The sequence below is a fragment of the Pleurodeles waltl genome, chromosome 4_1 (assembly GCF_031143425.1).
Source record: "Pleurodeles waltl isolate 20211129_DDA chromosome 4_1, aPleWal1.hap1.20221129, whole genome shotgun sequence".
Taxonomy (NCBI): domain Eukaryota; kingdom Metazoa; phylum Chordata; class Amphibia; order Caudata; family Salamandridae; genus Pleurodeles; species Pleurodeles waltl.
Genome location: NC_090442.1, coordinates 482,036,346 through 482,052,097, shown reverse-complemented (window position 1 = coordinate 482,052,097; position 15,752 = coordinate 482,036,346). Strand labels below are relative to the sequence as shown.

At 45.3% G+C, this 15,752-nt stretch overlaps 1 protein-coding gene across 1 annotated transcript in view; it reads left to right on the top strand.

Annotated features, from left to right (window-relative positions):
- Nucleotides 1-15,752, top strand: part of PTPRQ (protein tyrosine phosphatase receptor type Q) — a 1,423,303-nt gene that overhangs the window by 157,512 nt on the left and 1,250,039 nt on the right. The window contains exon 7 of the mRNA XM_069227528.1: nt 6,682-6,942. Within this exon, the coding sequence (XP_069083629.1) occupies nt 6,682-6,942 (261 nt within the window). The remainder of the gene's footprint in view (nt 1-6,681; nt 6,943-15,752) is intronic.

Genomic DNA, 15,752 nt, shown 5'->3' with positions numbered 1-15,752 from the left:
GACTTATTAGTTAAGAAGCCTTCCTCAGGTTTGTTATGCCTTCTCCAAGCATAAAATCATCCATTGGTGGGAACTTCCTTATATGCTTAACTTTGCCATGTAAACTATACTGAGCAAACCATTACTAGTCCACTCCCCCAAAGTTTTGGAGGCCAGCAGACGTTCGCTCCTCCTAGTTGCTTCTTATAGTGTTATTGGATTTTTAGCTATCATTGTGATTTTTGTAATGATTTGGGAACTCAATACAAAGACGATCAAGGCAATATGTGCATTCTAAATGTAGATTCTATTTTCTAATTGTAAAGAGTACGTGTATTTCCAGCAAGACCTTGATTTTCCAAAACTACAAATCATGTTCCAAGTAGTAGATGGTATTTTTTCGTTAACAAGGAAAGGACAGTAGTCTTACACAGGATTGTCAGGTGTTTGTAAAGATGCTGATAGCAAAGAATACAGCAACACTGGCAATATTTTAGTACCTGGCCTGTGAGTCGTATTCTATAGTTCACCAACAAATTTCACAATTGTTCCCTTTTTCAATGTAGAAAATTAAATAAGATGACTACCAACACTGCATTCAATTTCTTACCTAACAATTTGACATACTTCCATAAAATAATCAATAGCAAAAGAATCACATGCAACAATTTTCTGGCATCTCTTTCATACTCGCTGTCTCACCTTCCTCCCCACAAGCACAAATAGCCCGATTTATCACTTTATTTTATTAATCCCAAATTAAATCTTTCTTGTGCTAAAATTACTAACTTGTCATTTAGTTCTTATGCTCCTTTCTGTCCTCTAATCATTAAGTTACCTCATCTAGGGTCCTAATTACCCCTACCCAAACCTATGTTTAAAGTCGGACATTGTACAGTAATTATTTGCAAATACTACAGATAACCTCTGTTTTATTTCCAACTTCCCCTTGTCTCCCAGCAGCTTTTAATCTCTTCCAAAACTCAGAAAATTCAGGCTTTTAAAGGGCTTACCTATTTCCCATAAACAACCAACTTTACTCTCTTGTGTCTGGTTTCCAGCCTCTGCACGACACCACTCATCACAAATGACTGATATCAAGTGATAGCTTCCTTGCTAGTTTGTCTGGTGTATATATACACATATAAATTACATAGTGGCAGTCGCCTCTACGTAGTTATAGTTAGGACCTAGTTTCTACAGAAAAATTGTTTTTTGTTTTGCTAGTAACAAATGTTTCCAAAAAATTACAAGGTTCACTTCAGCTGCTGTCTGGTAAGTTTCAAGGTGATTTGTCAAGTGGGAGTCGAGAAAAAGGGGGGTAGTCCCCAAAATGCTTTTCCCCATGCATTTTTCCATGGGGATTTTGAGCAGGAATAGCGGCCGAACCACTGGACAACAGATTTAAACCAATTTTGATAGAAATGTAGCTCTTGGTTTAGAAAGCACCCTTTTTGTTATTTGGTGTAAATATGTTCTGTGGTTTTTGAGAAATTAAAGAATAAACAAATTTATATATATATATGTATATATATATATATATATATATATATATATATATATATATACATACATAGATAGATAGATAGATAGATAGATAGATAGATAGATAGATATGCAAAGGCTCCGAGAACCCTACCAATCTCGTGCTGAGATCTAATTAGCTGCCAGAACTTCAACAAAGAAGTTTTGGCAGTCATCTTAGGGCTCGACTTCAACAGAGTCCCAGAAAAAAGATAAGAAAAGAGGCCAGGGTGGGGACAACCTAACCCCTTAGCTCTGGTGTCCCAGAAGGACCCACTCAAAACATTTTTTTTTTTTTTTTAAATCGAGAAAAGTCATGGAGGATCCATGGATCTGGTGACAAGTAAAAAAAAAACAAGCACAGGCTCCTGTGCTTGTTTTGTAAACAGCCCCAGGGTGAGCCAGGTCCCAGGGGCATTGAAAAAGGAGAGGGCGCGTGGGGCCCCCCTTCAACAGCTTAGATTAGACCCGGGGCTATAATGTAGTAATGTGCGGGGGGCCACGTGCCCCGTGCCCTGCCGACCACTACTTCCGTACCGACCGTCACATCCCCAGGGCTTGATATAATGAATGTAGGGGGGCACGTGGCCCCTCCCCCCACAGTCTCAGGGACAATCACCTCTCCAGGGCTGTTAATGTTTTGAATGCAGGGGCACAGCAGCTCTGGGGAATTCCACCTCTCTGGGACTTAAGATATAATGAATGCAGGGGGGCAGCCACCTCCCCGGGGCTTAATTTAAATAATAAAGGGGGTCTGCCATGGACCCCCGGTTCTGGAGGCCACCACCTCCATGGGGTTTAATTCACAATGAATGGAGTGGGCTGCATCGCCCCTCCCACATCCCTGGGGACTGCCACCTCCCCAGGGGTGAATTTAAATAATAAAGGGGGTCCATCACGGCCCCCCTGCTCCGGGGACCACCACCTCACCGGCGCTGTTTAAGTTGGAGGGGACACCCCTCTAGGAGCCATAAACAGGCCCTCAGGTCTGGCTCTTGCTATATCCTACCGTGCCCAACCCTGAGACATAGCTGTTTGTTCTGACTTGGTAGGAACTTTGCTAAGACTTGGCGGGAGCTTTGACAACTCCTGCCAAGTCAGAGCAAACATTCCGCTCACAGCAAGTGAGAGCTGTCAAACAGCTCTCACTTTGCTGCAAGGGGAGGTTTCCTGCAGAGATGCAGGCAAGGAAACAGGAAACAATTGCTGTCATAGAGAGGGAGCTTCATCTTTAGCAGCTCCCTCTCTGTGACAGCAATGCTGGCTCCCGCAGGTGGTGGGACGCTGACTGGGACTGCAGGGGTCTTCAGGTTCCCCTCACGGTCCCCAAGGGTGGTGACTGGGAGCTCTGGAGGGCACCCAGGTGACATGGCCGGGCCCTGGGGGATGGGGTCTTTGTGGCCTTTGTGTCCCCCCTGCCCTACAATGGACATTTACCTAACGAGGTAGCACTTACTACCTAATCAGTAGAAAGTGCTCCAGTTGGGTAGATTTTACAGCCTCGAGTTGGCCACAGGGCCTGGCCATAGTAGCTGTATGGTGTACTTAAATATTACTTTACATTTAAAAAACCTAGAAATTCACTGAAACAAACAAAGGTTACAGGGATGTTATAGTTAGGAAATAGAATTTTAAAAAACGTAGAAATTCACTAAACAACCAAAGGTTATAGGAACGTTATAATGAGGTTCAAAGTTAACACACACAAAACAATAGAAATTCAGCAGTTATAGTTATACTTATGTCATAAAACCGTAGACCCAGCCATCCAATCCCGCACCTTGCATGGCAAAAGGCTGTGTGCAGCAGGGGATTGGATTTACATATGGTAATAAAATATTACTTTAATTTATAAAAATCCTTAGAACTTCACTGAAAAATCAAAGTTTAAAGAAATGTTATAGGTAGGTGAAAGTTTAAGTGACAACGTAACGTTTTAATCTTACAAGACCAGTGAATTTCACCAGCTATAGTAACTATAATCCATACCCTAAGGTAACTATAGCTTGCACCCTCACTATACACCACTAATTACCCCACGTATTACATCACTCGTGATATCTTCTATGACATCATTGATAATTTCACTACAACATTTGCAATTGATGGGAAAATGGGGCATGGTTGGGGTGTGAGTTTAAAGGAGGGGAGGGACCTCTCCCTGAGCCTTAATAGGCCCGTGGACCTCATCCCCTGGGGCTGAATGATTAAAGTAAGAGGAAAGGGCCATGTGGCCCCTCTCCACGATCCTGGAAAGGCCCCAGGGACCCATCTCTTGGGGCTGACACAATTACTGTGCCCTGGGGATCCCACTCCTGGTACACAGGAGTTTCCCTGCCCACATGGGCAGGGAAACATATGTTTGCTTCCACCCGGAGTTAGCATTTTTAAAGCTCCCACTGATTGAGAGCAGACACATCAGGAGCACACATGGTAGGAACAAAAGAAAACCTGCTTCTTTCACTGGGCAAGAGCAATGCGGGCTCCTACAGCTTGCAAGTTGCTGGCTGGGCCCACGGGGACCCTGGGGTTCCCCATGAAGCTCACAACTTGCAGTTTGGTGGGTGACCCAGCTAGGCACCAGGGCTCCCACCTACAAGGATAACCAGCCCCAAAGGATGGGTCCTTGGGGCCACAATAGGCTTGGGAGGGGGGCCATGATCTCCCACCTTTAAGTTAACTGCAGCCCTTGGGAATGGGGTCCCTGGGGCTTATTAATACGCAGGGGGACTGTGCGGCCCCTCCCATTGTTTTGGGCAATTCAGCCCCTGGGCCTGTGAAGGCTCAGGGACCGGGATTTGTTGCCCTCACCCCCCTTATTAAGGGAATTTCACCCCGTGGTATGGGGTGAGGGGAGTCTCATGCCATCCTCCCATGGAAAAAAAGCATAAGGAATAGGGGCAATCGGGCCTAAAGTGGCATTGAGAGGGGGGCTGTGCCACTGGGTTGGATGCAGTGCCTGGTCTGCAAGCCAGGCACTATGGCGAACGTAACACTGGGGTGGGGTTTGCTGCCTGTGAGAAGATGGACGCAGGACATGGCCACAGGCATAGCAATAGCACGAGTCATATTTACCCTAGACCACAAGTTATCGTTACTTGAAATAACTATAACTAGTGAAATGTAGTGGTTTTGTACATTTAAATAATCATGTTTTAGCTGAGATTTTAACCTAACTACAATGCCACTTTAACCTTTCGAAGGCCTCACCTACTCATCTTGCATTAGATGTCCCCTAAGGTTCTGTCTTGGGCTTGTTACTTTTCATTGGTACCATCAATTTGTATTGCTGAACTCATCCAAGAATGGAGTACTTTCATGCTTCTTTAGACTTATCAGTGCTCTTTTTTATTTATGTTCCTTCCTTTGTTAATCTCTCATCCCATACTGCGTGGAAAGTTAAAATTCTATTTTACCTCTCCTCTGTGAGGAACATCATTAATTTCTACCCACAATTGACTGCCAGACTGCAGTGGCTCAGTGTCAACATTCACACGCCCCGCCCATTCAGTACATGCTAATAACCAATTAACATGCTTGTCATGTAAAGGTTAAATTATTGTTCTTGTTACCTGCCAGAAACACTCCTTCTCTTCGTGCAACAAGGTTATTAACGTTGCAAAACAAATACTCAGTACTTGTCATTTTAGGTGACTGTCACATTGACAGCACTGAGCCAGATCAAACTCCTTATTCCTGTCCTCAAGGCAATTCCCCAAGTGGCCTTGCCAGCTTTCTCACTCTACTTTACTCGAGCATTCCACTCTTCCAAGATTCACATTTTCGTTTTCACATATCTCCCCTGTGCACCATCACTTTGCTCCCACACTTGACTTCAGGGTGATTTTATCACTATCAGCTTTATAACGTTCCCTAAAATCCTTTTTACTGCACCCCAAAGCTCACTACTGCGTCCCCACTGAGTATGCAATGCATTTGTCCAGTTATATCCACCATGTGTAGAAGCCCAAAGTGTGGACAATAGAAAAACACACTCCTATTAAATTTATTATAGTTGAGGTCTAAAATGGTGTATGTATTCACTCAAGCTATACTATTGGTGTAAGTATTAATGATCTGTTATGTGTTAAATGAATGGTTCAAGGAAAGCACAGTTTACCTTGATGTAGTGGGCAGGGCAACAGGGTATAATGCATCCCCTAATGATCTATATCCTTCTATGGGAATTTTTCTCTTTATTGCCACCATTTTACTGCCCACTGGTTTGGCGGCAGGTCCTGAGAATGACAGATCTGCACGGCTTTCAGCTCCCTTGATTTAATCGTAGGATAATTCACCACCTTCCCGCCCCTGGGGTCAATAGCTAATTTTTGTGCTCACAAAATCCCAGATTGTTAGTGCTAAGACACGAGCACATAGTGAATAGAGGCGCAACTTCTGCCTGATTGGTTTTGGTTGCATTACATGGTAAAAGTCGTTTTTTTGGATTCATGTAATCAAGAAGAAACACAATTCTTCAACAATGGCATTAGGACTGTAATGATTCTTCCCCATCTAGAGAGTGGCATATATCACAGTATGAACGTTTGCATTCTCTTTCACATAAATAATTTACTTTGATAGAAACAGCAGCATCTTCACCAACCCAAAACACCTTTAAACTGCCTCTTGCTGCCATGTTATTTATCTGATGCACGGGTGAAAATTTAGACATATTCTGAAAAACCATTTTGCATTCCTTGGGGTTTTCAAAACATTGCAGATGATACACCCCTCCCAATTACATTGTAAATATATTTGCAAATAAATAGATACATTAGTTGCCCCTTGTTTCCATCAGTACTTCACCATAACGTACTTGACCCTCACTTATTCTGCACTAGGGTTAACATGCATATGACACCATAGGTGTCGGAAAGAAAGTTAGACAGTCTAATAATGTGCGGAAGAAGATGTTGGGGATACCCTTGGGGACTACCTCAGATATCCCAACTTTTTCTGTAAATCACATTGCAATGTCATCAGAGCTGAGTTTGTTTTAGCCGAGCAAAGTAATGTGAAGAGCTGACGTGAAGATAATGAAATAAATTATTTCATATTTGTGGCCTCACAATGCTATTTCTGATGTCACTTTGTACAATGCTGATTTACTTGTATAGACAAGTTTGAAAATGTTGGTATTTTTGATTCTCTAATATGCAGTGTTTTTTCTTGTAGAGCCAAAACCAGTACAGATTGTTGTCCCTTATGAACTTCATAGCGAGTATGTGGTACTTTTTGTTCAAATGCCTGATGTAGGTCTATTTGATGGCATATTGGTGGGAAGAACAGGCATGCCAAGCACAGCTTTTGCTTTGAAGAGTGACGGCAAAATAACAATTGAAGACCTTGTTCCAGGCACAGAGTATGAATTCTATATTTGGACAACAAGTAGAACAATGCACAGTTCTGCATACCATGTAACTGAAGTTAAAACATGTAAGTGTTCAAGGTACATCATTAGTTCATCTCAATTTGTGGACAGATAATGCTGTGTCTCCAGTCTATCTGTGGTATGCTGTGTGCGCAAACAAACTAGTTTCAAAATGCACTTTTTTTTTTTTTTAGGAATGCGATTTTTATACAAGTGTTTTAGAGGGCTGTATTTTCTCGATGTTTCAGTATGTAGGGGGTTAATTGCATAAGCGCCCACTGTTCGTGTTTGATGCAGAGAGGTGTCTTCCTCCATATTCTCTGAAGCTCCATAAATGTAAATAGTCACATTACACACATTTGTGGTCAGTTGGAATCCTGTATGTGTCAAACGAAAATGTTAACTTAATAACCGAAAATGTTAGTATTTGAATCAGTGGGGTACGGAAACGTTATTATGCAAAACATGTAACCCAGTTGGAGAAATAATGGCCAGCAAAAAGAGGTTCTGTGATTAAAACACCCTGAGGAGTTTTGTACGGAAACATACTTTCAGCAGAGATATAGTTACCTCAGAATAAACAATATTCTAAGTGTACCAAAGTCACCTGTGACACTAGTTATTTGCGCCCCACTGTGTGTGAAATTGGTTTCATTCCACTGTAGATTAGGCTTTCTAGGAAGACTACTGAAAGTTAGTTCAGAAATTGTGTGGAAGTTAAATGTCATATGTGGGCTGCAGTGTGTATTTATATCACCCACACACAGAACAAACCTCTGTTGCTGCCAGGAGCACACTGCAGTGACACATGACATGGAAAGGGGCTTTTGCCATGTAGGAAAGTTGTATATGTGTGATAAATCATATCTAAAGTGTCATTTGTATGCCCACTCGGTTGGATGCTTAATATCTAAAAATATAATATCCTACATATTGGGAGCAGAGTGCTAGCACAGTGGACGATTACTCAAATGCATACGTTTTTCATGAACAAGCCTAAATGTAAATAAAATATTATTTTGTGTTTATGCCTTGAAAAATGATAGAAAAATGATGAAAGATATTTGTCAGTTAGTTTTAATTTAAAAAGCTAATTTAATTGTGGAAACAGAGGTTTGATATCTTTAGTGGAAAGTAACTTTTAGAAAGTGTACTTTGTGCCGCCTGAGAGGAAACTGGTTTAGATAGTTTGATTCTCAGCCCTACTTTACAAGCCTAATACAGATTTCTAGCTGTGAGTTACCAACCCTGATCTCAGAAAACAATGATTTTGTGTGAGAAATTAGGCTATTGGATGACAGGGCTGAAACCCTACTCAGGCAATAACCATATTCCTTGTCAAGATAATCCATAAAAAGTCAATAAATTAGCCTGGGCTAGCTTGGCACATAAGCAGTTAGGCTGAACATAGAGAGAATGTGTAAAGTATTTATAAAGCACTGAAACAGTTATGTTGTGTAAACATAACATAAGAAATATCCCACACCAATCTCGAAATCTAATAAATAGAATGAGACCAAAATGGCAAAAATCCAATCGGTAGGACTGAGGTTATGCAGTTTCAAAGGTGTTAAGAAAAATAGCACTTAGAAGCAAATAGCATCAATAACGGTTCTCTGGTCGCACTGAACCGAGCGAAAGTCACAAATTTAGGCTGACCAGGATGGAGTGTAGGCTGGGCACAGGACCAAGTTTGGCCCACTGAGTTAGTACCTTGTGTCCTCTGGAATCAAGCGTTGGCCTGCACCATGCTGAATTGAGGAGCCATCAAAGAGGAGCTGTAATGCGTGGTCCTGCGCTGAGATGCATTGAGATTTCTATCCAATATGAAACAAACCTCCCTTTAGGGGTCACTCACTTTAACAATGTAATAGAAGGTTGCGAGTTGAAAACCAATATTTGGTTTCTTGGAAAAGTAATAATGTTTATAATTCTCTGTTATCATCGTTCTATTCTAGTGAACTTTCTTTTACATATTAATTCTTGCAGCCTTGAGAAAGTCTTGATGATGAAACACGTGTAGGCTGTTTTTAATGGATTCATTGTGTCTTGGTAAGAATAAATTCTAACCAGCAACAAGATGTGTTCAGAACTTTTGTTGACTTGTTTTATACAATATAGATTTTGAGGACTACTTCGGTGTGCCTTGGTAATCCTAAAGAATAAAGAGAAATGTTCTACTATGAGCGCAGAGCTTATGGAGCATTATAGGACTTAAAAAACAGATTTATTTTATGTTGAAAAATCTGTTGCCTCTCTCTTGGTTTGTAAGATTTATCAAGGCACCACAGAAATAGCTGCATTTTTGTCATCCCTTTCAAAAGTCTGTCAGCGGAGCATCAATAGCAGCCTGCTCATGCCTCCTCTGTGATGGAGTACTTTGTGATGGGGGTTGGTTCATGATTTTATGGAGGGTCCAACAGCTCAAAGAACTATTTTTCATGTTAGATCGTATACACATATTTTAGATAGGGCTTTGTGATAGTGCCATAACAGAACCCTGCCTCTGAATCTGAGCCTTGCCGATGATGATTTTGCATTTATAGGACTAGTCTCTAGATGCAAGTAACAGTCTGGAGTCTAAGAGCTAAGCACAGATGAAGAGAGGGAGAGCTTATTGGTGATGCTGGATATCACTCTGGGCCACCGGATGAAAAAACTCATCCTAGTCCAAGCGTCGTCTTCAGGAAAGCTTGGCCTAAGTCAACGTCACACGGGGGCCGTGAGCCGAGCTGGAGGACTCCGACTCAGTCTGTGCGTCGCTTTGAAAGATGCGCAGGCTCAGTTGTTAAAAAAAAAAAAACACAAATACATGGTGACATACAAATGAAAAGACTTGTGAAGGTAGGGAGTGGCTGCCCTCTAAAATGCCATTGCCTCATCAGAAAAAGTGCAAGAACGGAATGAAACCCAACCATAAATTGGTAGGGTGAGAAAAAAGAAAGAACGCTCACTTAGCTTAATACAAGGTTCCTTGCTCAAATTAAAAATGTAAGAAAAAAGATAAAACAAATAGTACACAAACAAGGATAAGTAAGGGCATGATACCTAACTGTGTAGGAGCAGTGAATAAAAGAGGAAGATGCTTAGGGGGTGATTCTGACCCCGGCGGTCTTAGACCGCCGGGGCCAGGGTCGGCGGGAGCACCGCCGACAGGCCGGCGGTGCCCCGCAGGGCATTCTGACCGCGGCGCTTTGGCCGCGGTCAGTGCAGGAAAACCGGCGGTCTCCCGCCGGTTTTCCGCTGCCCCTAAGAATCCTCCAAGGCGGCGCAGCTCGCTGCGCCGCCGAGGGGATTCTGACCCCCCCTACCGCCATCCTGTTCATGGCGGGAAAGCCGCCATGAACAGGATGGCGGTAGGGGGGGTCGCAGGGGCCCCCGTAAGAGGGCCCCGCAAAGTATTTCAGTGTCTGCCTTGCCTGTTTTGGAGACCGCCCGCCAGCCCAGGGAAAAACTCATAATACCCTCCGCGGTCTTCTGACCGCGGAGCGGTATAATGGGGGCGGAATTCTGGCGGGCGGCCTCCGCCGCCCGCCAGAATCAGAATCACCCCCTTAGTGTCATAGAGTTATATGTTGTCTGAATGTTCTAAGCTGGGATGTTTTTCTTTATGATGTACATTCTTTTAAGGGCTGCATGTTTGTGGCAACAATAAAAGTAATTGCCTAATGGTAGCCTCCAGTCTTGTAATGAAACTGAGGTGTTTTACATAGTGTGATTGTGCGACCTCACAGTGTAATACACAACCAACCCCATTAGGACCAATTGAAATATTTTGTTGAAGCCTCTAGCTCAACCTTGGGTAGCTGTAGCTCTGAACAGCAAGGCTTGCACAAAGGACCAAGTGTAAAGCATTTAAACAGCACCAAAACAATTGAAGAAGAAATACATGAAATAAAAAATAAATCCAACACAAGTTTGTGAAAATAGACTGTATCGTTTTGTACTTTTAGACACCACAACAAAAAAAAACAACAGATCGTTCTAGAGATATAGAATTTACAAAGTACAGTAAATATGCACTTTATTTTAACTCGACCCCACCGACCCAGACACCGCTGCGACCAACCTCACACAGTGGATCAACGACTGCGCCAACACCCTCGCCCCTATCAAGACCTTTACAACCAACCACACCAACAAGAAAGTCGCCTGGTTCATCGAGGACCTCCGGATCTCCAAGCACACCTGTCGGAAGCTGGAGAAGAAATGGCTCCACGACCGAACACCAGACAACCACACAGCCCTCAAGAGCGCCATCCGCAGACATCACCAACTCATCAGGACCGCCAAGAAGACCGCCTTCAAGGACTGCCTAGACAACAACGCACACAACACCAAAGAGCTCTTCAGCATCGTGAAAGAACTCTCCAACCCCAGCTCCATCACCAACGACATCCCGCCATCTCAAGACCTGTGCGACTCCCTGGCCACCTTCTTCCACCGCAAGATCACCGACATCCACGACAGCTTCAACCCCGACCCCTCCGCACCCACCACCGAGTCCACCACCCCTGCGACTACCACTTGCACCAGTCGCCTGACCGTCTGGTCCAGCATCAGCGACGAAGACACCATCAAAACCATGAACTCCATCCACTCCAGATCCCCATCGGACCCCTGCCCTCACCACGTCTTCAACAAAGCCAGTGCAGCCATCGCGCCCCACCTCCGGAAAACAATCAACTTTTCCTTCGAGACAGCAACCTTCCCAGAAAGCTGGAAGCACGCCGAGATCAACGCCCTTCTGAAGAAGCCCAAGGCGGACCCCAAGGACCTCAAGAACTTCCGGCCCATCTCCCTGCTCCCTTTCCCGGCAAAAGTGACAGAGAAGATTGTCAACAAACAGCTGACCCGCTACCTCGAAGTCAACAACATCCTGGACCCTTCCCAATCCTGTTTTCGCAGTAACCACAGCACGAGACCGCCCTCATCGCTGCCACTGACGACATCCGGACCCTGATGGACAAAGGAGAAACAGCCGCCCTCATCCTCCTGGACCTATCAGCAGCCTTTGACACGGTCTACCACTGCACCCTATCAGCACGCCTCCATGACGGCGGTATCCAAGAGAAGGCCCTGGCCTGGACCACATCCTTCCTCTCCGGCAGAACCCAGAGCATCCGCCTCCCACCCTTCCGCTCTAAAACCACAGAGATCATCTGCGGCGTCCCACAGGGATCCTCCCTCAGCCCGACACTGTTCAATATCTACATGGCCCCCCTGGCCCACGTCGCACGACAACACAACCTCAACATCATCTCCTACGCCGACGACACCCAGCTGATCATATCCCTCACCGAAGATCCCCACACCGCCAAAGCTAACCTCCACGGAGGAATGGAGGCCGTAGCGGACTGGATGAAGGACAGCAGACTGAAGCTGAACTCAGACAAGACGGAGGTCCTCATTCTCGGACCCACCCCATCAGCCTGGGACGACTCTTGGTGGCCCACGTCACTAGGCACAGCCCCGGAACCCACGGACCACGCACGCACCCTGGGGGTCATCCTCGACTCCACTCTCTCCATGACCAGGCAAGTCAACGCCGTCTCCGCGTCCTGCTTCAACACCCTCCGTATGCTCCGCAGGATCTTCAAATGGATCCCCCTCGACACGAGAAAAACCGTTACCCATGCCCTCATCACCAACAGACTCGACTACGGGAACGCCCTCTACTCAGGAATTACAAACAAGCTCCTGAGACGACTCCAACGCATCCAGAATGCCTCAGCCCGACTCATCCTCGATGTCCCCCGCCGCAGCCACATCACACTCCACCTGAGAGGCCTGCACTGGCTCCCCGTCAACAAAAGGATCCCCTTCACGCTCCTGATCCATGCACACAAAGCACTGCACAACACCGGACCCACCTACCTCAACAACCGACTCAGCTTCCACACCCCCACCGAAGCCTCCGCTCAGCCAACCTCGCCCTTGCCACAGTCCCCCGCATCCGAAAAACCACTGCCGGTGGCAGATCCTTCTCCTACCTCGCCGCCAAGACCTGGAACACTCTCCCCACCATTCTACGACAGACCCAGGACCTGCTGGCCTTCAGAAGACTCCTCAAGACCTGGCTCTTCGACCAGTAGCACCCCCCCTCCCCAGCGCCTTGAGACCCTCGCGGGTATGTAGCGTGCTTTACAAATGCAGTGATTGATTGATTGATTGAACTCAACCATAAACAAGCATTGGCTAATTCAACAAATTTTACGCTTAGGGCCTGATTCACAAAAGGGCCTCTGCTCTTGTGGCAGACAGAGGACCTGCAGTCATGACAGATGTCCCGTACTTGTGGTGGGACAACTGTACTGCATTTACTAATTATGGAGGGCCCACAATGAGTGTGGGCCCCTGTCACAACTGCGGGCCACCACTACGGGTGTGGAGGCCCCTTTGTGAATTAAGCCCAAAGAAACATTTTGAGCAAAAACTTTCAGATAGCTGTATTGCGGTTGGTTAGAGTTACTTTGGGCGACCAACTCTGACACAGAGCCAGTCGGGGAAACCAGTTAGATCCTCAGAAACAGTTACTTCAGCAGGTGAAAAAGCCTTCAGTCAGTTCCAGACTCTTTTATCCTTTGTTGTAAGTTCCTATGGAAGAGGTCCTTCAGTATGCTGAAGCTGATCAAGGATGCTTTGGATATGATGTGCTCAATAGGGGGGCTTCCTGCAGCTACTCCTTGATCCACAAAGGAGGTGAGGTGGTCCTAGCCACGGGGCCCACGTTCCTCGAAGTCCTCTTGGTCATAGCAGAAGGACAGTTGCCATTGGACTACCAGTCACAGAATATCGCGGTTGCAGCCAACTCTTTCCTTGGGTGATAAGTCATTTTCTGGTTGAAAAAGCTGCACTCATATGAGTCTTCCGGTACCAGTGGACCCGGGTGCAATATGAGCATCAGGTACTCTGGTGCTGCATGGAGTTGGTTGGTGGCGATCTGAAGATTCAGGGCTACCATTGTGCCCCAGCAGGTGCCTTCGGCTGTTGTGGCCCTGTGCAGCAAACAGGAGGTCAGCCAACTGACCACTGGAGTGTCTTGCTTCGGTTGGACTCTGGAGATGACTCCTCCATGAGCAAGACACAGCAGCCAGAGTCCCTCTCCTGTACTACCTACCAGGTTCACCTACCACAATCCACCCTGCTGCAGCCTTTCTATGCTGGTTCAATGGTGCAGCAGGGCAGTCCTTCTTCAGTCCTTCCTCTAATCCAGTTGTGATCTAAGTTTGAGGTGCCAGGGGTTCCCTTTATTGCTCAGAAAATGCCCTCAGGGTAGGCTGAAGTTGGTAGCTGTTAGAAATTGGGTCTCTAGTTGGCAGAAGTATGCACCCTGTCCAAGTAGGGACCACAGTCCTAGTCAGAATAAGCCATAACACAATTTAAATTATCCTATGCTCACCCTCCGGTAGCTTGTCTCACAGCACTTGGCACTTAAAAGGCAATGTATAAAGTATTTTTGGAATAACTCATAGAGTAACACAGTGAGAACACCACAAAAAGTACTCCACACCAGTTCAGGAAAATAGATATTATTTATCTGAATAAAATAGGGCCAAAATGACAAAAATCTAATGTGCACAAGTCAAGATAGCACTTTTTAAAGGTTTAGATGGGTCTTAATCCATAAAAATCAGTAGTCAAAAATAATGACAGGCGGTGAAGTGTTGGAAAATAAAGTGATGCAATGATTTTTCTGGTAGGGTGGAGTGGATGTGTTGATTTCCAGGTGCGCAGACTTGCCTCCTTACTGGAGTGTGGTGATATTTTGACACCCAGGGACAGTGTGGGAAATCCAAAACATGCAGTGAGAATGAAACAGGTGCTGCATCGATCTGGTAGGCGATGAAGTGATTTTTTCAGCTGCGGGACAGGTGCTCCATAAATTGTGCAGGCATTGCATCAATTTTCTGACACAGAGTTTTTGCTCTCTTGTGAAGTCTTTGATGGCCTTAACAGTAGGCAAACACAGTCCAATCCCTTGGAGATCACTTGTGGAGAAAGGCAGAGTCCTTCCAGCAGAGTCAGGGAGCAGCAGGCAGCAGGGCAACTAGCAGGAGAGAAGTCCTTCCAGAGAAGTAGTCCAGATGAGTCCTTTGGGCAGCACAGCAGTCCTTCTGACATAGTCTAGTTGTAGGTCCAGAAGTGTCTGATTTGTCAGGGTCACAGACCCAGTATATATACTCAAATAGGCCTTTAAAGTAAATGGGACTTCAAAGGGTGGTTTTGAAGTGCACCAGTTCCCCTTTCAACCCTGTCTGCCAGGAGATCTGTGGGGGGTCATCAGTCCTTTGCGTGAAGTTAGGCCACTAGCCTTTGAAGTGTAAGTGAGAGTCCCTCCACCCTTCCTGGCCAAGAAGACCCATCAGTATGCAGATGCAGCTGAGTGTCCTGTGTTGATGGCTGTATGGGTGGAATGCATAAGGGGAGCTGTCAACCAGCACAGACCAGACATGGATTGGAGACAGGCTGTAATCCACAGAGAACAGTAAGTGCAGAGAAATGCAAAAATATAAGTGGCATTTCTAAAATAGTAATGTTAAATTCAACCACACCATTAAGCAGGATTTCTCACTACCATTCCAACCATACCAAACATGACAATGCCACTCCTTTCAGATCAGACATTACCACTTAAAAGTATATAAGGGAATTTCCAGTGCTGGCCTATGAGAGAAGCAGGCTTCACCATAGTGAAAAATGACTTTGGGTGTTTGTCACTACCAGGACATATAAAGTTTACAAGTACGTGTCCTGCCTTTTACTCACATAGCACCCTGCCCTATGGGTTACCTAGTGCCTACCTTAGGTGTGACCTATATGTAATAAAAGGGGGATTTTAGGCTTGGAAAGCAGTTTTAAATGCCAATTCGAA